A 25,776-nucleotide genomic window follows, 5' to 3' on the forward strand; every position below is an offset into this window, starting at 1 on the left:
ATTACAAAAAAAATCATTTTAATCTTAATTTTGTAAGTGTTTTGTACGTTAAATGTACGTTGTCATTCTTGCAGTGGTATGTATTCTGCTTCCCTTTTAGATTTATTAAGCAAGTAATGTATTAAAACCTTTGCTGATATAGAATGAAATTGAACTATAATGTGTATATATTAATGCATATTCCAAATTAAAACAAATTATTTACGACTAATTGATTAACGAATCGTTTTTTTTTTTAATTTAATTTATGGGTTTTCATCGCAAACTAAAAATGTGTGAGCACATCCAGGATGTTGTAAGAAAGGCCTCAGGGAAACTTTGCATTGTGCGGAAGCTGGCATCCACGAAGTGGGGAGCCCGAGCAGACATGCTTCGATCCCTGTATTTAGGAGCAGTCCGATCACAGATAGACTACAGCCTACCTGTGCAAATTTATGGCTCTAGGACTGCTCTTGAACAACTTGATAAAATACAGTACCAAGCACTAAGATTTGTCTGTGGAACCTTTAGGACAAGTCCAGTGAATGCGGCTGAAATAATGGCTAATATAGCTCCACTAACCCTTAGGAGGGAAAGGTCAGTACTGACCTTTTATGAGCGGTATAAAAGGCTGGATGAATACCTCCCAGCTAGAAAACTAGTGGATGGTTGGAGATGCAGAAGACGTATCCAGATGCAGTCTTTTATGCATCATGCCACTAGACTATCTGATGAAGCTGGCCTCTCCACCAACCGACAAAACATTCAACGCTTTCATCCCCTTCCCCCTTGGTGTCGCCCAACAACCCCAGACATACGCTTGAAATTAGTAGACCCCAATGCCACTCAGCAAAGCCGTTCATCTAACGACCTTCAAATCCTAGCTCTGGAGACCATTAATACCTTCAAGCCCAGTGCTATTTTTGCATACACTGATGGATCGGCATCAATAGATTCTGGAAGAGCAGGCTATGGAGCCTACATCGACTTTCTTGGCTCTCACACAGTCAAAATCTTTGGACCATGTGGTAGTGTTTGCAGTTTTGATGCGGAGACCATGGCAGTCTGTGAAGCCTTAAAAGTCATTGACTCTCAACTCGGCGAGGGAAATTTGAGGGCAACACAGATTGTTGTGGTCACTGACTCAAAATCTGTACTACATGCTTTGCAAAGCCCCGGACCATGGCCCCCCAATATCAACACTGTCATCATGGCTTCACATAACATCAAACAACGCTATGGCACCCCTGTAATAATGCAGTGGGTACCGAGTCACATAGGTGTGACTGGCAACACAATCGCAGACTCTTTGGCCCACCAGGGAGGGCAAATTCCACCCACTGATCAGGCTGTAAGCTTTCATCAAGCCCTGGCTATAATACAAAAAACAGAAATGGAAAAGTGGTTTGAGTGCTGGGACAAGTCCCAAAAAGCCCGTGGAGTCTGGGAGCGCATGAGGCGCCCTGACCGCACTTCCCCGTGGTGGAGGCTGTCCAGGCCTGAGCAAGCTATTATAGCACAGTGCAGGACAGGCCACTGTCCTGTTGGCTCATATTTCTCGCGGCTATGGCCAAATTTCGATTCACGGTGCCCTCGCTGCGGGGAAGAAGAGGAAACCGTGCCTCATATTCTGTTTGACTGCCCCAGACTTGCTGATCTCCGTCTCGACAGGTCTGGGAAACCCAAAATTCTCGACCTGTATGGCGACATTCATGCACTACGCAAGACAGCAGGGTTTCTGTCCAGGGCTTTTGCAAGAGAGGATTTGAGCCTCTCAAGCCCTCACTCTAATGGAGTTTGATGATGATGATGATGATGGGTTTTCATCAACAATAAATAATTGTGCAGTTTCAACTTGATCCGAAAATAGGGAATAGGACTCTGAGATACGACATATTATAGGTTTGGAACAGAAAGACTTGAAATAAGCGCTGTAAGATCTATGTACAGGTCATTGACTGGCACTTTTATTTAATAAACAAAACAAAGAAAGAGAAAAGAAACAATAAAATATATTTTGTACATTTCGCAAGATATTTGATGCATTGCTCTGCACCATGGTCTATAGTATACTGATGAGGACTGAACATTTCTAAAATAGTTCAAGATACATGCATAATATAAGATCTTTATAAAATTTTATTTTTCTAACAGTATTGCTTTTATCACTTGGTTTCTATTTTAAAAGAAAACGCAATCCATTTAAAAATGTCCGGGTTCATACCATTCGATATTGTTTCCGTGCGAGGCTTACATTAAAAGTCTCTGTTCCAGAGGACTAAACTCCAACTAATTGCAACTTAGGATAGTACTACACAGTTAACACATTAACTACTGAACCTTTCCAGCAAGACATCCAGAGTATGAGTTTTACATCTTGCCGTAGCTTGAGCTGACAGGGACGTCTGTTTATAAGATAAGACAAATTCTTGAACGAGAATTCAAAGATTTTTGCAGCTAAAAAGTATAATTTTTAAATCCCAAAATTGATCCATGGTGATTATACTTTCGTTTTATCCGAGCCACCTGGCCCTTACTGGCATAGAGGGTAAACAAATGACAGCAAACGACCTCTCATGAAGTCAGCTGGAGTGCTCTAACTACAGTCGCGGGACACACATTTGGGGCCCAATAAAAAAAGGGACTTAATCGAAATGATGTCTGCCAGGCGCAAAATACGAAAAAAAAAAAGTCCCTCGACGAACAACAACGGTTTTGTGTGCACTAAAAAAAATAAAGCTCCTCTTTCAGACCTTGTGGTCTATAGGGCAGATGATCTAAAGGGCATCTGTTTCTGTGGCCTACGGTTAACGAGGGTGTCATGTGGCCAGCAAAACGACCAACCGCCTTTACTTTTTCCCAACTAATGTCAGGTACCCATTAGAGCTGGGTGGACTCAGAGGCGCCCAAAGATCCCGAAATTAAAAATCTCAATCTTCACCAGGATTCTAACCCGGGACCCCCAGTTCAGAAGCCAAGCGCTTTACCGCTCAGGCACGGCGCCTCCTTTTATGTGCACTAGTTATGGCAAACTATGTAGGTCTCGGCTGGGTCTGCCAGGAGACGTGGTCTACTCCTCATATATTATTCATTTTATAGGATGTAAAACAACACCGAAACAATGTGTGAAAACGTAACATTTGTTTTCATTAGCAACAAGGTTCTCAAATGTACAAGCTCAATGTTTTCATTAGCAACAAGGTTCTCAAATGTACAAGCTCAATACATTCATTTGGCATTTTAATTAATTTCAAAACATTTTCTTTATGTAATTTTAATATTGAAAATGGTGATATCTGGACATAGCTTCTATGGAAGATCAAAGATTTTATATAGTGACTCTGATAAAAAAGTCTAACCATAAATAGCTAGCTATCTGGTGTATCCGGGGTAGAGAACATAGGAATGGTGATTAGCTATGAAATTGAGAGATACGATCAAATGTATACACTTTTTAGCGCTGTTAATATAAAATTTAGAGCTCTTTTGCTTGCAGCACATAGTAATTGGTATTATTTAGTTGACAAAATTTAGCTTTAATAAAGCGTTTTTGTCATTTTTAAGAATTGAACATTTGTCGTCGGAGTTGTCTAAAAAGGATGTCAAGGCCAATAAAATATTTCAAACTAATTGTATAGAATATAGAAAATTAACTTGTGAATAAATCTTGGTTATTTTTAGTTTCACTGGATGTTTCTGTAAGACATGAAGTGTCCTCTACCTCTTGGCAATCATCAGAAAAGGTTAGGCTATTTTTAGGGCTAGTTGATTTCAACACATGAACTTCTTGGCCACTTCCGTCCATTAAGGCTGGCGTACTAACCACTCTGACGCCACGGGTGTTTGACCTAGTTCTGACGCTTGCGGACTTGTTCCTGTACCAGTTTGAAAAAACTGGTTGGATTTTACCATCGGTCGAAGAGATCGTCTGCAATAAGTCATAAGTTTTGGACGTTATTGAGACATTATCTTCATTGTCTACATCTTTCTCACTTTCTTTTGTTCCAGTAGATAACTTTCGGGCTCTTCTTGGCGTCACGCTTGAGCGCTGTTGGTTCGGCTTGGACATTCTGACGTTTGGATATGTGGCCGAACTTCGGACGACGGAGTATGTGGCCGAACTTCGGACGCTGGAGAGTGTGGCTAAACTGGAGATTGAGTCAGAAGGTCTGGGAGAAATGGAATGTTTCGTTCGAAAATCTGGCGAGATTCGACTGCGGGGATCTCGTTTAGAATCGAAGGAAGTCGAAGATTTAACTGCGTTTCGCACCTGCTGTGGTTTGGGGACTTTCCAGTGGCGAGGGATGGTGTACAGACGATCGACAACAGTCTCGATCTCTGGCCAGCTGTAAACGCACCAGGTTCCGGGATAATGCGGAGGTAATTCTGGGTAGATTTTTCTTTTGTAAGGGCGGTCACCCAGATCTGCAAGTCTTCTTTGGTGATCCATCAGATAGATCTGACAATAAAGTAAACTTTTGTTTAGGAGAGTGTTAATATTAACTTATTACGAGTGATTTGTTTGGACCACTTTTTAAAAAGTTAATTGATATCTCTATGTCTTTCTCTCTCTCTCTCTCTCTCTCTTTGTCTCTCTCTCTCTCTCTGTCTATCTCTCTCTCTCTGTCTCTCTCTCTTTCTCTCTCTTTTTCTCTCTTTCTTTGTCTCTCTCTTTCTCTCTCTCTCTGTCTCTCGCTCGGTCTCTCTCTCTCTTTCTCTTTCTCTCTTTCTTTCTCTCATTCTTTCTCTCTTTCTCTCTCTGTCTCTCTCCCTGTCTCTCACTCTCTATCTCTCTCTCTTTCTCTCTTTCTTTGTCTCTCTCTTTCTCTCTCTCTCTCTCTCTGTCTCTGTCTCTCTTTCTCTCTCTTTCTCTTTCTCTCTCACTGTCTCTCTCTCTCTTTCTCTTTTTCTATCTCTCTCTTTCTCTGTTTCTCTTTTTCTATCTCTCTCTCTCTGTCTCATTTCCTCTCTCTCTCTCTCTTTTTCTCTTTTCTCTCTCTCTCTCCCTTTCTCTCTCTCTGTCTCTCTCTCTGTCTCTTTCTCTCTCTCTCTCTATTTACCGCTTTGACCTTGCTGAACGGATTAGCTCTCATATAGGTAGAGAATGTTGGTCTATGCAAGGACGCTGATGGGAGATAACTTGGAGTTTTCTGCTGTGATACAAATCATTTATAAAATTAAAACTAGTATCATGTATTCTAGATATTGAAAGTTTTAAAACATCTTTCATTATTTGTTAATATTTATGAATATCATGTTACACAATTACTGGCCACCAACTGACACTACACACACTATTGTGTGCATATCTTTGAGAATAAGTCTAATGAAGATGAGTTGAATTGAAAGAATAAGCTTGTCCACAGTAAGGAGACAATACTCTATTGTAAAACACAATGTATAATAAATATACTGCTCCACAATGGACCAAAATCTCCACAAGAAGTGTGTGTGTGTGTGTGTGTGAAAGAAAAAAACAAGTAAAAGACTACAATCAAAATATAAACCAGACTCTCTTGTATCACAGTTACGTGGTACAACGTGACTTTTATAACGATAGGACTAAAGAATACTCAATCGAATAGTCTAGCTAGGGTTTAAAACTTTACAAGTATGAACAATTCTTGGGTGCTGACACGATTTATTTTTCAATAATATTTTGGTCGAGAATGTATACCTGGGATCCAGATGACAAAGGCCTCTCATTTCTAGTATAGACACGGCAGCCAGTTATCTTAATTAAACAATACTTTAATTTACTTAGAGATCTACCAATTGTGTACCGACTATAGAATCAAAAGAGAGAATGCGCATAGGTTTATTTATAGATACATTAGAGAGAGCATGTTCCATAGAGCTATCCCTTTAATTGTAACCAAAGTGCAAGCTTACCTCCATTTCCACGTATTGGTTAGATCCCGAGACAGAGAGAAGTCAAACTACAACCCTATCAATGACTTTGTTGCTTCTATAATCCATACATTTACCTGGGCCTACAACTACCTGGGCTCATTTACCAGAAAGTTTAAAAACTCTGTACGATCCTAGAAGAAGTCTGATTCTCAAGTTTTTCGAAGTCAGCACCCCTCTCTTCTCATCAAATATTTATTTGAACCTATCTAGATTCAATCACTGGATTGGATTGAGCAAATATTAATATTATTATTATTATTATTTTTATTACTATTATGTTAGAAATGAACGAGTAGTCATTCTCTGGCGCTGCCAGGGTCGAGGTTCGTTAAAAGGAAACAAAATTCATCGTAGTCCCTTTAACAGTTTCCACTGAGGAATTTTCTGGTGATGTGGCAGGTCTGCAGCAGTACCGCCCTCTGACAGGCGACGAGAGTTTTCCTAGGAATGTTATTGTTATTATTATTATTATTATTATTATTATGTTAGAAATGAACGAGTAGTCATTCTCTGGCGCTGCCAGGGTCGAGTTTCGCTAAAGAGAAACAAAATTCATCGTAGTCCCTTTAACAGTTTCCACTGAGGAATTTTCTGGTGATGTGGCAGGTCTGCAGCAGTACCGCCTTCTGACAGGCAACGAAGATGTTCCTAGGAATGTTAAGGGCCTTGAAGGTGTCTGTGAGGTCAGTTGTTATTATCCCCTCGGTTGATATAACAATGGGGTATATTGTTATTTTGGACAATTTCCATAGACGCTTAATCTCCAAGCCTAGGTTCCCATATTTTCTTTGTTTTTCTATCTCAGTTTTTCTTAAATTATGAGACAGTGGTACGGCGATATCGATAATGGTAGCGGTTTTTTCTTTTTTATCGATGAACAGCAGATCCGGGCGATTGAAATCTACCGTTTTGTCGGTCAGAATAGGCCTATCCCAGTACAGCAGATGTTCAGTAGACTCGAGAACCTCTTGCGGAGAGTATTTATAATAAGGGGGAGTGTCCTTACCGATCAATTTGTACGTCAAAGCCAGGTGTTGGTGTATTAACTTTGCAACTTGGTTATGGCGACCTAGGTAGGCTGATTCTGATAGGGCTGGACATCCTGCCATAATGTGTTCAATCGACTCGCCCACATTTCCACATTTTCGGCATTTGTCGACAACATTGAGTTTCAGGATATGCTTCTCGTAATTTTTTGTCCTGATTACTCTGTCCTGTATTGCTGTAACAAAGCCTTCTGTTTCAGGGTAGAGATGACCTGCTTTGAGCCATGTTAAGGAAGCAGCCTTGTCGATGTTGTCCCCATGTAATAAAGCCGGAAATTTTCCGTGGAGTGTTTTTTCTTCCCATTGGCGAATCTCATGCCCTACGTCGTCCAAACCGATATTGACATCAGCATTGTGTAGGTTCAGAGGGGTTGCATCGGAGTCGTATTTCCGTAGGAAGGAAACTAATTTATTGCTGGAGGCGAGCAGTTTTGATCGTATTTTTAAAACTTGCATCTTACACAATTTGAAGATGTTCTGCAATCCACGACCCCCATCCTTCCTGGGCAGGTATAACCTTATGGTGGAGGACTTGGGGTGTAGACATCGAAACTTGGTTAGTAATTTTCTAGTGAGTCTGTCAATGTCATGTAGGTCGGTGTCAGTCCATTTGATCACACCGAACGTGTAAAGGAGCACAGGGACGGCCCAGCTGTTAATTGCAGTGATGAGATTACTGCCAGACAGTTTGGTGTTGAGGATTTTATTAACTCTTTGCCTATATTTGCCAAGAAAGTCCTCTTTTAATTTCTTATGGTTTATCTTGGCATTCTGGTTTATTCCAAGATATTTATAAATAGAGGCGGAGTTCAATTCCTCGATGCCTTCAAATTCAATGTTGGTGTTCGTTGCCTTGCCCTTTTTAATGCTTATGATGCCACACTTATCCAGGCCAAAAGACATACAGATATCGTCACTAAAGCATTTTACCGTTTTGATTAAGGTGTGTAATTTTTGCTCGGTTTCTGCATATAGCTTTAGATCATCCATGTATAATAAGTGGGACACACATTTTGTACATTTAGTGTCAACCCTAAAACCGTTTGTAGAGTCTTGGAGTAATGTAGATAGAGGATTAATCGCTAGGCAGAACCAGAGTGGAGATAGTGAGTCACCCTGGTATATACCTCTTCTTATGTGCACAGAACCTAGTTTATCACGATTTAGGTGCAGGTTTATCTTCCAATTATCCATACAGACTTTCAATAGTTGTTTTATTCTTGGGTTGATTCTATGGATGTCCAGGGTTTTTAATAGCCAATCATGCGGAACTGAATCGAAAGCTTTTTTGTAGTCGATGTAACACATGTGTAAATTTCTCTTTCTTCTATTAGCTTGATGCAATATAATACCATCTATAGTTAGCTGTACTTTACAGCCCATCGACTCTTCAATGCAACCTTGTTGTTCATCTGCTAGTAGCTTATGGGCAGAACAAAATTTATACATTTTACTTTTTAAAAGTGAAGTTAATAGTTTATACACCACTGACAGACAAGTGATAGGGCGATAGTTTGATGGTTGGTTCGCATCCCCTTTTTTGGGGAGGAGAGATGTTCTCCCTTCAGTGAGTTCTAACAGCATTGAAGACGGTTCTGATATTAGCTCGTTAAAACTTGATGTTAGTGGTGCATGTACGGCTGTAAGTTTTTTCAGCCAAAAGTTGTGTATATTGTCCGGTCCAGGAGCAGTCCAGTTGTGGGTTTTTGAAATAGCTGCGGAGACTTCCTCAGCTGTGAAATCCTCATCAGGCATTTCTGGTATTAGGTTGTTTTTAGTTTGGATTTCCTCGATCCAGTCAGCCTGCACATTGTAATGTAGTGGGTCGGACCAAAGCGCCGCCCAGTAGTCGGTAAAGGAGCCGTGTTTAGTTTATTATTATTATTATTATTATTATTATCATCATCAGATGTGTGACAATATTATGATTAGCTGTTTTTATTTTAAAAAATACACAATTTGCTTCGTCACTTTTTAGTATGACAGACAGACAAACAGACATATAAACATAAAGATTTTAAAGATACATGTGTATATATAAAGAGAGAGACAGAGAGAGCGAGAGATAGGATACTGATATATATATAGATAGATAGATAGATAGATAGATAGATAGATAGATAGATAGATAGATAGATAGATAGATAGATAGATAGATAGATAGATAGATATGTTAATTGATTGATTGATTGATTGATTGATTTCGGAATTAAAACAGTTGATGTAACCATTCACACGGGGAGAGAACCTTCAAACATGAAAGCTACCTTATTATTGTTGGTCTGGAATGCCTACCACAAAAATCAATGTCGTCATAAAATCATTGACCCGGTCAACCAAAGAGAAGACAATGCTTCCAGACTTCGTCCAACTCTTTGATTGACAGAGATAGCAGACGACTGGAGTGTCTTATTCTTTGTCGTATCACCTCGCCCCTCCCCCCACACACACAGACAGAGTGAGAGAGAGAGAGAGAGAGACATGTAGCCATTTTATTATCACACTCTCGTACGACAAAGGTAGACAGTTTATTGCTCAGTTTATAGCTATAGGTTGAAACATAAACAATAATTAGTGTAATTATGTATCATTTACTTTTTTAACAGCTTTGAAGAATTTGATTCGTTAGTACCGTTACTCTAGTCCAACAGATTCGATCGACTGTCTTGGGTTTAGTTAGTGGTAAAAGTACTTTTGTTTCACTCCCTAGGTGTTTTTTTTTTTTTCAATTTTTAACTTATACAACGGAAACAATATTCATTAAGTCAATTATGAAGTGATGTTAATGAAATGTTAATAACAAATAGGTGAATAAAAAATTATCAAAACAAATGATTCAATTTTTATTTCGTAAAGATCTTGGTATCAGAACCGAGAGGTCCAAGGTTCGAATCAAAGTAAAGACTGGGACTATGAATTTCGGGATTTTTAGGGCGCCCCAGAGTCCACCCAACTCTAATGGGTACCTTACTGTCCTGACATTAGTTGGGAAAAGTAAAGGTGGTTGGTCGTTGTGCTGGCCACACGACACCTCGTTTACCGTTGACCATAGAAACAGATGACTTTGACATCATGTCCCCTATAGAATGCAAGGTCTGAAAGGGAAACCTTTTTTTTTTCTTTAGCTATGACGAAAGTGTGATTCAATAGAAGGAATTGATAAAAAAGCTGTTGGCTTCATTCAGTTGTAGAGCGACTATGGTTCATCTCGAACATTTTTTCATGTGACTGTAGAGCCCTGTTTTGGAGAGACACTCCCTTCCACAAATATTGCAGGTCAAGGTGGCTTTCGCTTTGGTGGTAGAGGAGCTGGTCATTTTTCGCATGGCACGCTTTTCTTCCAGAGCTGAGGCCCATGTTTTTTCGCTGTCCATAGCTTTCTTGGCCACTGTCTCTCTCCATCTGTTGCTGTCTAGAGCTATGTCTTCCCAATTGTCAGTATCAATGTTCACTGATCTGAGGTCCCGATTTATTACATCTATGTAACGGAGGTGGGGGCGACCAGTTTTTCTTGAGCCAGACGCGAATTACCAGTAGAGAATGACTTTCGGGATGCGATTGTCCTCCATCCGTCGAGCATGTCCAAGCCAGCGCATGACTAAATATCAGAAAATTTTAGGATAGTGCCGTTTTTATGCGTCTGTTTTGCATCATGCTATGAATTCTTTAATTCATCAAATCTGACCCCCAGTAAGCCTCCAGATCAACAGTTTATTGGTACCACGAGTGGTCTTCTGCTCCATTTATTTGTTTGCGATGTATCTAGTAAATGTGAGGCAACCACTACACAAAAGTAAATAAACAAAACTGGCTGTTTTTATTCACAGTTACACAACACACAGACGAGTTCGGGGGGGGGGGGGAGGCGATAAGTGACACTCGAATTTACGGGCCGTCCAAATTATAAAAGAGAAGGGGTCTAATGTAAAATAAACATCTAGTCTGGGACCAAATTAATGGGCTTAGACGTTGGGTAATGCTAAGTCCTATATAAAAAAAAAGGTGCAACGGCTATTTATATATTTTTCAAAGCGTTCGCTTTTATTTCATTAAGTATGCATAATACATATTGTAATATACTAGAAATGGGGACGCACCATTGAAGGCAACACTGTAGGGGTGTCACTTTATAATAGAGACTGTAGATGGGCTAGCTACAGTGTAGCGTTCGCAGAGTAAACATCTTATTTAGCGTACTGTATTAAATGTAGCTTGAGGCTATTTCTCTTTAGTTCAACACCTGGCAGTTTGTAAACGTGTTCGATGCTGTTAAGGTTTTTTTTCCTTTGGTATCTGAAAATACACTCGTACGTTTACATGAGAGAACCATGGGATACTTCAGGAGTCAAGGTGTGCAAGATACTCTGCAGTAACAAGATACTCTGCAGTAACAAGATACAGTACAATTGGTTTTATTTGTAAATGCTAGAAGAAAGAAATGTTATTTGAATGAAATGTTAAGAACCGTTACAGAGTGTAAGGGAGTTTTTCTTCTAAATAGATTGAAGATGGCGCTTGCGAGATATTCTGAATGGTATGTCACACAGAGACTGACATTGATGACAAAGGATTTTTATTGAATTATTAAATTTTTACTACCTCTACTATTTTAACTAAGAATGGACATCGGTTTTTAATGGCTTAACTGTATAAAATTTAGCTCTTGTGGTATGAAGGGAGAGTAATCCTTGAGGGATTACCGGCACGACATGGCCTAAATTGTGCCGAAGTGACAAAAACTCAAAACTCAAACACAAGAAGACCGTTGTGTGACCATCAAAATGACCAGCCACATTCCACATATGTTTGCTGCCCAGTCAGATTCCACATTGCAATGTAAACAAACATTCACACATCTGAAAAAGAGACAAGAGGTAGACAAGAGGTAGCTAGACTTAACATTTCTCAGTCTCCAACTTTCAGCCATGGAAACAGATGATGGTTACAATAGAAAACAGTTACTATGCAATTTGTGTGTAGTAAAAGAAAAGTGAAATCACCTTACAACCTACTAAACTAACTAGTTTTATTAAATGGGAATTCTATTAGATTCCATTAATGTTAAACGATTAACAACTATAATCATCTTACACTGAAACTCCTATTTTCACATTTTCATTTACATACGAAGATTCTCAAATGTATATATATTTTTATATTTGAAGTTTTGACAAGGGGCATAACAAAAAAATTATTTAACACTTGCGATTATTTCTTATAGAATCCCTTTAGAAAATACATATGACGTGTACTTTCCGTTGTTGAGGGAAAAAATTGCTAATTATTAAAATTGTCTGTAACAGCATAATGTTGTGTAATCATTTTTTTCTCTAATTATATATATATATATATTAGAAATGTAATTGTTTAAATGTATTATAAATACTTCATTCTATATATCAACATACACATCACCAGAGGCACATCTTGATGACCCAGGCACAAAGGCTCTGAATTGTGCCATAGGTTAAGCTCTATTTTTGGGATGCACCGATAGAGAATTACTGTTTCTTTATTGATTCATTGATTTCTTGAGAATAAATACATTGAACACATTAACCAATGTCTGCAGTTGGAAGCAGTAGACCAACTACTGTATGACTTTCACCTTATTCTTATAGAAGACTTGAATATTTTCTTTCTTTCTCTTGTGTGTGTATGTGTTTATGTCAGATTGCGAGGAACTATGCCAAACGGATTGCGCGGGTCTGGCTAGGGATAAGGATCATAAGTGAAAATAAATTTGTCATTGCATTTTATTCCTACTTTACCATGTGAAATCACGGTCAAATTAAATTATAAGCCATCAACAAAATAGAAAGTAGTTTTCCAACATTTACACCTGCCTTTTAGATTTACTATCGACTAGCAAAATATTGCTTTTGATTTTTTTTTTGTAAGAGATCGATATAGATATAGATCTATATTGACTTGCCACTGACTATTACAGTCAATGAAGTATTGGAAGTTCATGTTTTGGTTTCAATTCGCCTTTTTATTTTTATTAAATGAAAGTTGACAATGTTGTTTTTTTTTCATAGCGATGGGATTGGCGTTTTCCATATTGAATGACAGCCCAGAATGACAGCCCAGAATGACAGCCCAGAATGACAATTTTGTCTATTTTTCAGTACATTTGTATGAGTTTCAGGATAATTTAATAATTTCAGGACATCTCCAGGAGGTCCTAGTGAATCAGGAGACCGCGAAAACCCTGTTATAAGTTATAATGGTTTAATTTAATAATTTACAACTAGTGTTAGCGCGGGGCCTATGAAAGTGCGGGGTCCACTTTTTGTTTGTTTTTTCTTTGTTGCTTTTTTTGGCCATTTAATATTTTCTTAATACTTAATGAAAATAAATTTAAAAAAAAAGAATATGTATATATTCCAAGTTGACAGTGACTTGTGGACAAGCGAAAAGTAGTCAGGGTGTACTTAGTTAATTGCTATTATTATTATTATTATCTTTTTTTTTTTTTTTTTTTTTTTTTTTTTGCATAATTAACGTTAGTCTAAATGGTGGTTAATTCAACTCGGTGCTTTAGTATTGTCAATTCCTTGGTCGTTTAGGGAGAAATATTGTCCAATGTATTTTGTATCTGACGTATGCCAATTATATCTTGAAAAAAAAATTACAATAGGGATACTTCAAAGATAACATTGGTCTAGTAACATGTCGTTACTGAAAAGAATAGCTGGAGGATTCCACATGGTACAAGGGAGATCAATACTCATTTTGTGGGTCAGCTCAACTGTCCCTTTCTTATCAGGCAAATAGTGTGTTCTTTTTATATTTTTTTTCTAAAAAAAAAGCTTACATCAACTCTGTCTGTCTTTGTGTCTGTTTGTCTGTCTGTCTGTTTGTCTGGTATACACATTTTTTCTCACAAAACACATCTGGAATCACGTTGAAATTTTGCACACTTATTTCTTGTAACTGATAAACAAAAATCAATAAAAATATGTTATGACATTACTAATTGGCATTCGGTAATTGGTAAGTGGTGGTATAAGCTGAATTACTACGCTTGAGCCCTGAGTGAACAGGTTTTTTTTTTTATGCATTTAAGAAGTGATCACAGTAGCATACACCCAGATACCCCCTTCTTTAACCCAAACCCAAACCCCCTTTTCCAACTGGTCCAGACACGTGATAGGATCATAGCTTATTGAGTAAGCTAAAAGCATGAAATTACGCTAAACAAATGGTACAAATATTTCTAATCGCACAGATTTATTGTTGTTAGTCTAGATTCCGCATTACGAACTGAATCACTTTACTGGTCTAAACTAATTGATACAATGACACTTAATATAAGCTTTGTTTTTGTTTTTACATGCTGTCTGTCTGTCTGTCTGGTAAAAGGTGTGTAGACCTACACGTTATTTCTCCCACGCCCATTCTTGGATCATGCTTAAATTGGGCAAAATTTTTCATTGGCATGAGATATAAATCAATAAAAAAAAAGTTAACTAATTAGAAAATTTCTGGTTATTCACTATTTTCTATAATTGTAACAAGGGAAGCTAATACTTTATATTCACTGATATGGCTAAATTTGTTGGGTTTAATCTCCTTAAATAATTTTTAACGCTATTTCTTTCTTGATATCGAATAAGAGAAATAACTTGTACATTATTGGTAGATATAGTTTAATGACGAATTTCTTCCCCTTTATGATAAGTTGTTGTTTTTTTTTTAGATCTAGATTCTAAATCATTTAGCAATTGCTAAGTAGCGTTCACTTTTTATTTCTTATTTACAAGCCGAGAGTGAAAGTGAAACTTCTCAGCCAAGAAGATATAGACCCCGAAAACAAAAGACTAATTTACAAGAGATACATTTTTTAATGAGATAAAATGGTGAGCTAAATTTAGCAAAGCAAGGAAGTCCTGATGAACCATTCGATTTGAGAACTCGCCTAGCAGAATTGCAATGCATAGCGAAATAAAAAGTGAACGCTACTTAGTAGACGGGAGTGGAGTCGGGTTGTTGAGCTCATAGGACTATTTAGTAATACATAACACACATTTTGAGATTATTCAATATAATTTGAAATTGTGAAGTTTTTCATAATGGATTTATTTTTAAATTATAGTGTTCTGAAATGTATATTTCTGGCTTTGTTTGTGCTTTGTTTTCATTTGAAGTGTAGTTAATTATAAGGGAACAAGGAACCACTGGAATTTATTATTACAAATAAAATAGACTCACTTATAGTTAATAGACAACTTTATATCTTTATATTCATATTTGACTTGACCACATCATAGGTTTGAATTCTTCACTCAAATACAGACATACTCAAATTCTTTTTTTTTGTACAATCTGCTTGCCAATGTCTCGTGGGTACTGACCACTCCAATCCTAGAACGCCATTTATTACTTCGACTGGCACTTCAGGAATCAGTCATGTGTGAACGTCTGGTTCCAGTGCCCGGTCTACTCTCCCCCCCCCCCCCCCATCTTTCCCTGTGTCCGCACAGCACTTTATATGGCTACCTATTAAATGGCTTGTCTACATTAATGCTCATTGGGAGCTGCTCTGTTGAACATAATGACCACAGTTTTAGGTTGAAGTTTTGGCGCTAGAAAAAAAAAAAACAGAAGAAGAGAAAAAAAACAGAAGACGAAAAAAAAACCTAGACACATGGGGAAAACATCAAGAAAATAAGAAACAAATAAACAGAAGACAAAAAAATAAAAAAAGAGACACTTCTACCTATGAACTATGTTGAGGACCTGGGGCGGCACTGGGAAGTGTGTCGGTGGTGTGAATTGGGGGTTAAGTAGCAAAGGACTGGTGTCACTTGAGATAGGACATTCTTGGACTTCATTGCTGAAGTCCATGCCTATTTGTAACTGTAAATAAATACCTAGTTTATTGTTACCTCCTGCCTTTTCGTTGAGTGCCTACCCTGGCGATATATGAATATATATAGTTGTATATATATTTTTTTAAAAAAGAAGTTTGATTAAATTTTATTTAGGTTAGGAATCTGTAGAATAAACTGCCTGCAAACGTTTAGCTAACGTCCGTGTATCAACAAAGCTGGAACCAATGAAAACTAAGCATGACAGTATGACAGTATAGAAACAAAAATTTAGCCACCTGCTCACAAAGACGGCCTTAGCACTCCGCGGGGATCTGGGGGACTATCATCATTCTGAGTCTCATCCTAACCCACGCCTAAAATATCATGCTAAGAGCGTTCAAGGTAATTTGTATAGATGCCGGAAAGGCGTCAACGCTATTGACTAGCAAGTCTTTGTTTAGGAGAACTTATTGATTGAATCCTCCCCCCCCCCCCCAACATTGTATTACAGCCCACAGCATAGTTATGGTACACTAGAAGACGTTTGAAGTGCTGATGGGGGACAAAAGAATCTCCATATTGCGGGTCTATAGTGATCTACCCTGTTGGCCACCCTTAGAAGGCCGTCTCTGATGCTCAATAAACTTATAAAGTTGGCATTACAGAAACGAAATAGTCAAAGTATTTAAAGCATATAAAAACAATAAACACTTTAACGCATTTAAACATTTTTGGATTCGTTGACACCAACAGAAGGAACTAGAGGGTATTGTAATCTAACTAGAGGGTATTGTAATCCAACTAGAGGGTATTGTAATCATACTAGAGGGTATTGTAATCATACTAAAGGGTATTGTAATCCAAACTAGAGGGTATTGTAATCATACTAGAGGGTATTGTAATCATACTAGAGGGTATTGTAATCATACTAGAGGGTACTGTAATCATACTAGAGGGTATTGTAATCCAAACTAGAGGGTATTGTAATCATACTAGAGGGTATTGTAATCATACTAGAGGGTATTGTAATCCAAACTAGAGGGTATTGTAATCATACTAGAGGGTATTGTAATCCAAACTAGAGGGTATTGTAATCATACTAGAGGGTATTGTAATCATACTAGAGGGTATTGTAATCCAAACTAGAGGGTATTGTAATCCAAACTAGAGGGTATTGTAATCCAAACTAGAGGGTATTGTAATCATACTAGAGGGTATTGTAATCATACTAGAGGGTATTGTAATCCAAACTAGAGGGTATTGTAATCCAACTAGAGGGTGTTGTAATCCAACTAGAGGGTATTGTAATCCTTGTTAAAGCGCAGAGGTATAAATACATTCCCTGGACAGTCCCAGGCTGTATGTCTCAACACCACCCCCTCCCCCTGCCTCGCTGACACACGAAACTAAGTCATTTCCCAAACGTCATGACGACTATTGCGACCTTCCCCCCCCCACCACTTTTTTTAGTGATGTAAGTGATGTGCGCGTGTGTGTGTGTGTGCGCGCGTGTGTGTGCGCGTGTGTGTGGAGAGAGTGAGGCCACAAAGTCGCCATGTTGCAAGATATTGCCCACAAACCGGCCACGTCTGTGTCGGGTCTGCCCTGGTTGGTGGAGCACCAACGAGGGAAAAAGAGGGCAATAGAGAGAGGGGCAAAGAAAAGAAAAGAGAGAGAGAGAGAAGAGGAAATAGAGAAAGGAAGAGAAAAAAAAAGCTAGTGAGACCACATCATTTCCTAGAGTCTGTAACTACAGCGCTGCTTAGAGTTATTGATTTCTGACAAGTCTCGCCCTTCTCCAAGAGGAAGTGTCGGCAGAACGAGACGACGTCCGAGCAAAGTGGGGGGTGGGGTGGAGAGAGGGGAGGGGCCGGGGCGCCCCGGGTATAACAATTTATTGAATAATTCATTGTTGTTTAACATCACCCTCCTTTTTGTCGCCCCCATGGCCCTCATTTCTGTTTTATTATCTCTCTCTTTTCCTTATTTCTCTAAATGTTTCAATGTTTGTAGGTGTCTGTAGGCATTGGGCAAGAGAGAGAGAGAGAGAGAGCGACAGAGACAGAGAGGATGAGATGAATACGGATAGGGAAACCAAGACTTAGTGAAGGAGAGAGAGAAGGAGAAACAGAGAGAGAGAGAGAAACAAAGATAGACGATGACAGAGTGGGAGAGAAACAAAGATAGACGATGACAGAGTGGGAGAGAAACAAAGATAGACGATGACAGAGTGGGAGAGAAACAAAGATAGACGATGAAAGAGTGGGAGAGAAACAAAGATAGACGATGACAGAGTGAGAGAGAAACAAAGATAGACGATGACAGAGTGAGAGAGAAACAAAGATAGACGATGACAGAGTGGGAGAGAAACAAAGATAGACGATGACAGAGTGGGAGAGAGTGAGAGAATTACAGAAAAAAAAGAGAGAGAGCAAGAGAGAGAAAAAAAAGCAGGTTTAGAGAGATACAGAGAGTCAGAGAGTGTGACAAAGAAACTAAGAGAAAGATATAATTCCTGATCTGTGATGTCACAAATACTAAGACAAGAGAGAATAGCCTTACCTATCCATTTCCATATTAACAAAGGCTCAGTCTTCAATTCATCTAATTAATAACAATTTGATAACTCTGGCTACTCATTACATCTATATAATTAATTAGTCCTCCGGTCCGCGTGAAAACCTCCAAAACTATAAGCAACATAGCCATTCAACTATTTTGAATGTATATTTTGTATCGCTATCGCGGTCCAGTTCTGTCTTGGAGCTCTACAGCAATCTCTGGACCAGATTTGAGTGTGCAGGCAAGCATTGGGCCTGCTTTTGTTTCGTCACACAGGGGTAACGAATCGTTGGACTGGCTCTGCCCTCTTCCTCGCAGATTTCCTCCCCCCACACACCCCTCGCTTCTTTTCTCTTGCTCTTTTCCCAAAGGCCCCAGGCGTCAGGACAAGAGATTTAGATTTGTCCCTCCGTCCCTTCCGGTTCGAAGAGTTCCACCGCCAGCAGACGACGAGAGAGCGAAGCTAAACAACCCGATACAAAAAAATTGTGGAAATAGTTAAAACCGTTTCAGTGTAGGTGTTTGTTTGATAGTGAGTTGGACTTATATTAATTTCATTGCCGTCTGCTTTTCTTAATGTATTCCCCCTCTCCTCTATCTCACAAACATTTCTCCTTCTTTCTTTCTCCCCGCTTCTCTTCTTCTTAATTTGTCCCTCTTTCTCTTCTTAGTCTCCCCCCTTTCTCTCTCTCTCTCTCTCATTCGCTTAACTTCATCAATTTCAAATGACTATAGACTTCAATTTGTTGCTTTCTACTCTGGAGGATAGCTACGAAAGTTTCCACTGGACTCATGTGTGCTCTACTGGAAGCTATGCAATCGGTGGGACATTCCTTACTCAGGACTATTCCATTGGATTATATTTGAAAAACCAACAAGGAGTCAGTGTTGGACCGATGCAAGAACTGATAGTGTATTGTAACCTCGGGGAAGTCCGGATACTTAAATAATAAAAGTAAGTTTCGTTACACAAAAGTATCACCCGAAATGTTCATGTGTGCTTGTTAATGTGTGCTTGCTAATGTGTGCTTTTAAAAACTCAATGTGTAGTTGTCCATGTTTTAAAGGTAAATATTTAGTATCACGAAATAAGAAACATCGTCTGTTGCAAATAACAACCTAAGTTTTATCTGTGGCACTACCTTCCAAGTACGGGCAACAGAGATGACACCAGTAGATAGAAAGGTTACTAGGGACATTAAAGGACATTGTTTCAAATTCCGTGATTTTTAAATATTTTTTTTAATTGCTTATCAATATCTCATCTTTCATGCTTATAGTATGCAGTGCACTATGGTCCAATCTCTTTTGTGGACCAGTGGGGGAGGAGGTATCTGGGACAAGTTATCTATGTTGTGGACCAGTGGGGGAGGAGGTATCTGGGACAAGTTATCTATGTTGTGGACCAGTGGGGGAGGAGGTATCTGGGACAAGTTATCTATGTTGTGGACCAGTGGGGGAGGAGGTATCTGGGACAAGTTATCTATGTTGCCCTTAGGCCTAGGCAGCTCGACAAACACAAGCTCTGCTTTTTTTTTTTTTTTTTGTTCTATCTTGAATGGTGAAGCGCTATTTGGTATGATATTCAGATTTGTCAAAACAAATACTTTGTGTAAAGTATGCTTATAATACCATCAAACTTGTTTGTACAGCAAGCCGTACCTGCTATGGTGTTAATTAATTTTGGATACCGCATTTTCCATTTCCGATCCGGTTAATCTGTAAGTTAAAAATAGGTCAACTTAAAAATCTGACTAGATCTATAAATATGCTGATCCAAAACACATTTCAGGAGTATTTTTTTGAACAAAAGAGAACAATTCTTTTCTTAAATAAATATTTAACTATCATTAATCAGCAATGTTTGAAAGGTTGCCTTTGCTGAATTGGGTTATAGGTAATAACGATGGGATGGATCCATATAGTGTTCATACCATGGCTTCATAATGTCGATAAAATATACATATATTGTTAATACCATGGCTTCATAAAGTCGATAAAATATACATATATTGTTAATACCATGGCTTCATAAAGTCGATAAAATATACATATATTGTTAATACCATGGCTTCATAAAGTCGATAAAATATACATATATTGTTAATACCATGGCTTCATAAAGTCGATAAAATATACATATATTGTTAATACCATGGCTTCATAAAGTCGATAAAATATACATATATTGTTAATACCATGGCTTCATAAAGTCGATAAAATATACATATATTGTTAATACCATGGCTTCATAAAGTCGATAAAATATACATATATTGTTAATACCATGGCTTCATAAAGTCGATAAAATATACATATATTGTTAATACCATGGCTTCATAAAGTCGATAAAATATACATATATTGTTAATACCATGGCTTCATAAAGTCGATAAAATATACATATATTGTTAATACCATGGCTTCATAAAGTCGATAAAATATACATATATTGTTAATACCATGGCTTCATAAAGTCGATAAAATATACATATATTGTTAATACCATGGCTTCATAAAGTCGATAAAATATACATATATTGTTAATACCATGGCTTCATAAAGTCGATAAAATATACAAAGTTTGGTATGTTCTCTACATTGATACAAAAAAAAAGTCTACATCTCATCATCAGGGAATGTGGGCTCATCTGGGAACTGGACCAGTAGCATGCAACGACACTTGTAATTTGTCCAGTTCAGTTTGACATGTGTGCCATCGTCTGCACATCTGCCACGACCGATGTAAACAGGTTTCCTTTGGTAATGTGGTAATCTACTGTAATAAAATCAAGATCAAGAAAATGTGTTGTTTGACAGTATGTCAGGTCTGCATATGTGTACTGTAGCATTCTATGTATCCAGCAAGTTAAACTTGTGAGACGCAATATTTAGGATTAGACCCCATGCAGATTAGGCCCCATGCAGATTTGCCACCTTCCAGATTAGGCCCCATCCAGATTAGGCCCCATGCAGATTTGCCCCTTCCAGATTAGGCCCCATGCAGATTAGGCCCCATGCAGATTTGCCCCATGCAGATTAGGCCCCATGCAGATTAGGCCCCATGCAGATTAGGCCCCTTGCAGATTAGGCCCCATGCAGATTAGGCCCCATACAGATTAGGCCCCTTCCAGATTAGGCCCCATACAGATTAGGCCCCTTCCAGATTAGGCCCCTTCCAGATTAGGCCCCTTCCAGATTAGGCCCCATGCAGATTAGGCCCCATGCAGATTAGGCCCCATGCAGATTAGGCCCCATGCAGATTAGGCCCCATGCAGATTAGGCCCCATGCAGATTAGGCCCTACTAATTCCCTAAGCCATTTCTGAATTCTGATCGACTATTATTTATTGCAAGAGAACATTCCTATTCAAAAACAATAGGCGAACATACTCGGCTTGATAAATATAAAATATGTTTAGTATCATTATTATTCTTTGTGTTTTCACTTTAAAATTGGTTACATAAACTTTATTAATTGTTTAAACTTGGTTTTATACAGTTATGTTGAGCATTTAAAACAAAAACGAAGGACAATTGCTAATTGCTAAGTACCTACTCCATTTGGGAAATAAAAAATGAATGATCCCTATCAATAATGACTGAAAAATGTCCATTTTCTTGAAAAAAAAAATACTTACAGTTTCATAATTTTAAAATATATTCAATTTCTAACTTGTGAAAACTTATAAGCATGACAAAGTTGTGTCTTTAAATAAAACTAAATTCAATTTTTTAAAATTCTTGTATTACAATGAACAAGTTTGAACAGACATACGTAAGTAACCTTTCAACGTCAACAAAACAATAGTCTGTGTATATACGCTTTATCAGCGTGAGACAAAGCAGTTCAATTTATAAATAGGAAGAGAGCATGAGTTTCAACTTAACACCTCAACAAAAGCAACATCAAGTAAATGTTGCATGTGTCACATGCCATCCTTTAGTGACCTACATACACTGACCTCAATAGTGTGACTAGTAAACAAAGTAAAAAAACAACTAATTAGTTTCAATGTTCTGACTTACATTTCGATTCTAATAGTTTTAATAAATTCTCACAGTGAAACTTTGAAAAGATTAAATGTCAGTCCAACCAGTAAGGTATAGGCCTCACATCAGGGCTTGCCTTCGTTTCTTTGCAAATGTCAACGCAGTCATAGCTGGTGTTTTTCAGGAAGTCAAAAAAAAACAAAACATTTAAAGCTTTTGTGTATATATAGCGGTGGCTTAGTGGTGAAGTGCCTGGCTTCCGAACCATGATCCTGGGTTCGAATCTCGGCGAATTTCTGGATTTTTGGGCTCCCCTGAGTCCATCAAACTGTAATAGGTACCTGACTTTAGTTGGGGAAGGTAAAGGAGGTTGGTCGTTGTGCTGGCCACATGTTACCCTGCTCGTTCACCATTGGCTAAGGAAAGAGATGATCATATAGTTCGTACTGTCTGAAAGGAGAGAGAGAGAGTGAGAGAGAGAATGGATGAACCCAAATGGAGGAAAAAAAAATAGAATCTCCAGTGTCGGCGTCTCTTCCACAACTCAAGGGTTGTTTTCTATTAAGAGAAAATTCCTGAACCAAATATAATGACTTTTAAGTTCGCCTATGGAATGCTATGCATTACATTTGGTACAAATTCACCCTCAATAGATGTTAGAGGGAATTTCATTGTTGATTATTCTTGAAGTGGTTGACTCCATATTTTTCAACAAGCTGTGTGTGCGTGGGCGGTGTTTGAAGTCAGGAGTGTACCCATCTAGGATGAAAGAGATACAAAGACTATTGCTAACAGTTTATTTTGTAAACTTGATTAGATCAGATTGCCACAAAAATAAATGAGACATATTTTTTTTTAAATCAGGTTTCTTAGATGTCTCCATCTGATTGAACTATGTGACTAGGACTTATTCTGTAGACTTTTAAATCAAAACATTACAACACAGACTTGTACAAACAGTTTCGCTTCATTTTTTTGTTTACAATATCTAACTCTGAACACGATACATTCAAAGAGTTTGAAATATTGTACGTTTAAAAAACTGGAGGCTAAGTACACTGTAATGAATGATCTAGGAGTAGAGTCATTGGGGAGCCAAAAAATCTAGTTCTAGTTTTTTTTTTCTTAAAGCCAATCATGTTTTTGTGGTCAACTTCTCTTTCTCTCTCTCTCTTTCTCTCTCTCTTTCTCTCTTTCTCTCTCTCCTCCCCCCTCCCATGCATACACGAACTCTTTAGTTCTCCTGGATCTCATTATCTTTAGCTTGCCTTTTCTTAAATACACGTTACTCATTCACCCTCCTCTTCTCTCACGCACTCTTTCTGTGTCCCTCCCTCCTGCCATTAATGTTCCCTCTCATCTCCCTAGTTTCGCGATCTTCCAGTTAATCGCTCTGTCTTTCCTATTATCTTTTTCCTATATATTTTCTAATTAACTTTCTTTTGAAAGGTAACAAGCTTATTACATTGTATTTGTCCTCTGGTCATTCCTGTCAACCCTTCGACTTCTGAGCTTAATCTGAAGTACTGGACCAGGACAATGATGCTTCTTACTCTTAAAACATCATCTGTAACTCTCAGTGTATGTGTCTTTGTATCTTAGTTTCTCATTGTCTGTGTCTCTAAGTGATTGTGTCTCTTATTGTCTGTGTCTTATTGTTTGTGTCTCATTGTTTGTGTCTGATTGTCTTTGTCTAAGCTCTAAGTGGGCGTGTCGCTGTGGATATCAACAAGTATCGGCGTTTCAGTTTCGGTGTCTCTAAGTGTCTGTGTATCAGTTTCGGTGTCTCTAAGTGTCTGTGTATCAGTTTCTGTGTCTCTAAGTGTCTGTGCATCAGTTTCTGTGTCTCTAAGTGTCAGTGTATCAGTTTCTGTGTCTCTAAGTGTCTGTGTATCAGTTTCGGTGTCATTAAGTGTCTGTGTATCAGTTTCTGTGTCTCTAAATGTCTGTGTATCAGTTTCGGTGTCATTAAGTGTCTGTGTATCAGTTTCTGTGTCTCTAAGTGTCTGTGTATCAGTTTCTGTGTCTCTAAGTGTCTGTGTATCAGTTTCTGTGTCTCTAAGTGTCTGTGTATCAGTTTCGGTGTCATTAAGTGTCTGTGTATCAGTTTCTGTGTCTCTAAGTGTCTGTGTATCAGTTTCTGTGTCTCTAAGTGTCTGTGTATCAGTTTCTGTGTCTCTAAGTGTCTGTGTATCAGTTTCGGTGTCATTAAGTGTCTGTGTATCAGTTTCTGTGTCTCTAAGTGTCTGTGTATCAGTTTCGGTGTCATTAAGTGTCTGTGTATCAGTTTCTGTGTCTCTAAGTGTCTGTGTATCAGTTTCTGTGTCTCTAAGTGTCTGTGTATCAGTTTCTGTGTCTCTAAGTGTCTGTGTATCAGTTTCGGTGTCATTAAGTGTCTGTGTATCAGTTTCTGTGTCTCTAAGTGTCTGTGTATCAGTTTCGGTGTCATTAAGTGTCTGTGTATCAGTTTCGGTGTCTCTAAGTGTCTGTGTATCAGTTTCGGTGTCTCTGTCTGTGCATCAGTTTCTGTGTCATTAAGTGTCTGTGCATCAGTTTCTGTGTCATTAAGTGTCTGTGTATCAGTTTCTGTGTCTCTAATTGTCTGTGTATCAGTTTCTGTGTCTCTAAGTGTCAGTGTATCAGTTTCTGTGTCTCTAAGTGTCAGTGTATCAGTTTCTGTGTCTCTAAGTGTCAGTGTATCAGTTTCTGTGTCTCTAAGTGTCAGTGTATCAGTTTCTGTGTATCAGTTTCTGTGTCTCTAAGTGTCTGTATATCAGTTTCTGTGTCTCTAAGTGTTTTGTGTATTAGTTTCTGTGTCTCTAAGTGTCAGCGTATCAGTTTCGGTGTCTCTAAGTGTCAGTGTATCAGTTTCTGTGTCTCTCAGTGTCTGTATCAGTTTCTGTGTCTCTAAGTGTCTGTGTATCAGTTTCTGTGTCTCTAAGTGTCAGTTTATGTGTCATTAAGTGTCCGTTTCTGTGTCTCTACGTGTCTGTGTATCAGTTTCTGTGCCATTAAGTGTCCGTGTGTCAGTTTTTGTGTCTTTAATTATCTTTGTATCAGTTTCTATGTCTTTAAGTATCTTTGTATCAGTTTCTGTGTCTTTAAGTATCTGTGTATCAGTCATGTGTCTCTAAGTGTCTGTGTAACAGTGTATTGTGTCTCTCCGTCTGTGTCGTTGTCTGTGTAACAGTGTATTGTGTCTCTCCGTCTGTGTCGTTGTCTGTGTAACAGTGTATTGTGTCTCTCCGTCTGTGTCGTTGTCTGTGTAACAGTGTATTGTGTCTCTCCGTCTGTGTCGTTGTCTGTGTAACAGTGTATTGTGTCTCTCCGTCTGTGTCGTTGTCTGTGTAACAGTGTATTGTGTCTCTCCGTCTGTGTCGTTGTCTGTGTAACAGTGTATTGTGTCTCTACGTCTGTGTCGTTGTCTGTGTAACAGTGTATTGTGTCTCTCCGTCTGTGTCGTTG

General features: G+C 38.4%; 3 protein-coding genes across 5 annotated transcripts in view; 1 reads left to right on the plus strand and 2 right to left on the minus strand.

Moving 5' to 3' along the window:
- Positions 1-1,800: 1,800 nt before the first annotated feature.
- On the minus strand, positions 1,801-18,557 carry LOC129926523 (uncharacterized). Of its 3 annotated transcripts, none has more exons than XM_056031200.1 (3): positions 18,320-18,557; positions 5,040-5,132; positions 1,801-4,438 (listed from the first exon to the last, which is right to left on the minus strand). In XM_056031200.1, the coding sequence occupies exons 2-3, from the start codon at positions 5,070-5,072 to the stop codon at positions 3,629-3,631; spliced, it is 843 nt and encodes a 280-aa protein (XP_055887175.1). In that variant the 5' UTR covers positions 5,073-5,132; positions 18,320-18,557; the 3' UTR covers positions 1,801-3,628. The 3 variants fall into 3 exon arrangements, with proteins under 3 accessions (XP_055887175.1, XP_055887173.1, XP_055887174.1); XM_056031198.1 differs by lacking the exon at positions 18,320-18,557 and adding an exon at positions 5,872-5,966; XM_056031199.1 differs by lacking the exon at positions 18,320-18,557 and adding an exon at positions 5,872-5,950 and having other exon boundaries at positions 5,040-5,129.
- Positions 18,558-19,086: 529 nt separating this feature from the next.
- The window catches only part of LOC106074122 (glutamate receptor ionotropic, NMDA 3A-like), a 177,335-nt gene continuing 170,645 nt past the window's right edge, over positions 19,087-25,776 (plus strand). Inside the window, exon 1 of the mRNA XM_056030168.1 lies at positions 19,087-19,274. The gene's annotated coding sequence lies outside the window, so the exon portion shown is untranslated. The remainder of the gene's footprint in view (positions 19,275-25,776) is intronic.
- LOC129926229 (clumping factor A-like) lies at positions 24,012-25,435 on the minus strand. Its single transcript, XM_056028799.1, has 3 exons — positions 25,297-25,435; positions 24,830-25,047; positions 24,012-24,737 (listed from the first exon to the last, which is right to left on the minus strand). Exons 1-3 carry the CDS (start codon positions 25,433-25,435, stop codon positions 24,012-24,014), a joined length of 1,083 nt encoding a protein of 360 aa, XP_055884774.1.

This window comes from Biomphalaria glabrata, chromosome 5, assembly GCF_947242115.1.
Source record: "Biomphalaria glabrata chromosome 5, xgBioGlab47.1, whole genome shotgun sequence".
Classification (NCBI taxonomy): Eukaryota; Metazoa; Mollusca; class Gastropoda; family Planorbidae; genus Biomphalaria; species Biomphalaria glabrata.

Coding starts and splice junctions, on each gene's coding strand:
- LOC129926523 (XM_056031198.1), bottom strand. Junction 4,439..5,039: donor CGTTCAGCAAGGTCAAAGCG/GTAAATAGAGAG, acceptor CTTTATTGTCAG/ATCTATCTGATGGATCACCA.
- LOC129926229 (XM_056028799.1), bottom strand. CDS start 25,435: ATGACTGATACACAGATACTTAAAGACACAGAAACTGATACAAAGATA. Junction 25,048..25,296: donor AGAAACTGATACACAGACAC/GTAGAGACACAG, acceptor ACTGATACACAG/AAACTGATACACTGACACTT. Junction 24,738..24,829: donor TTAATGACACAGAAACTGAT/GCACAGACAGAG, acceptor ACTGATACACAG/ACACTTAGAGACACAGAAAC.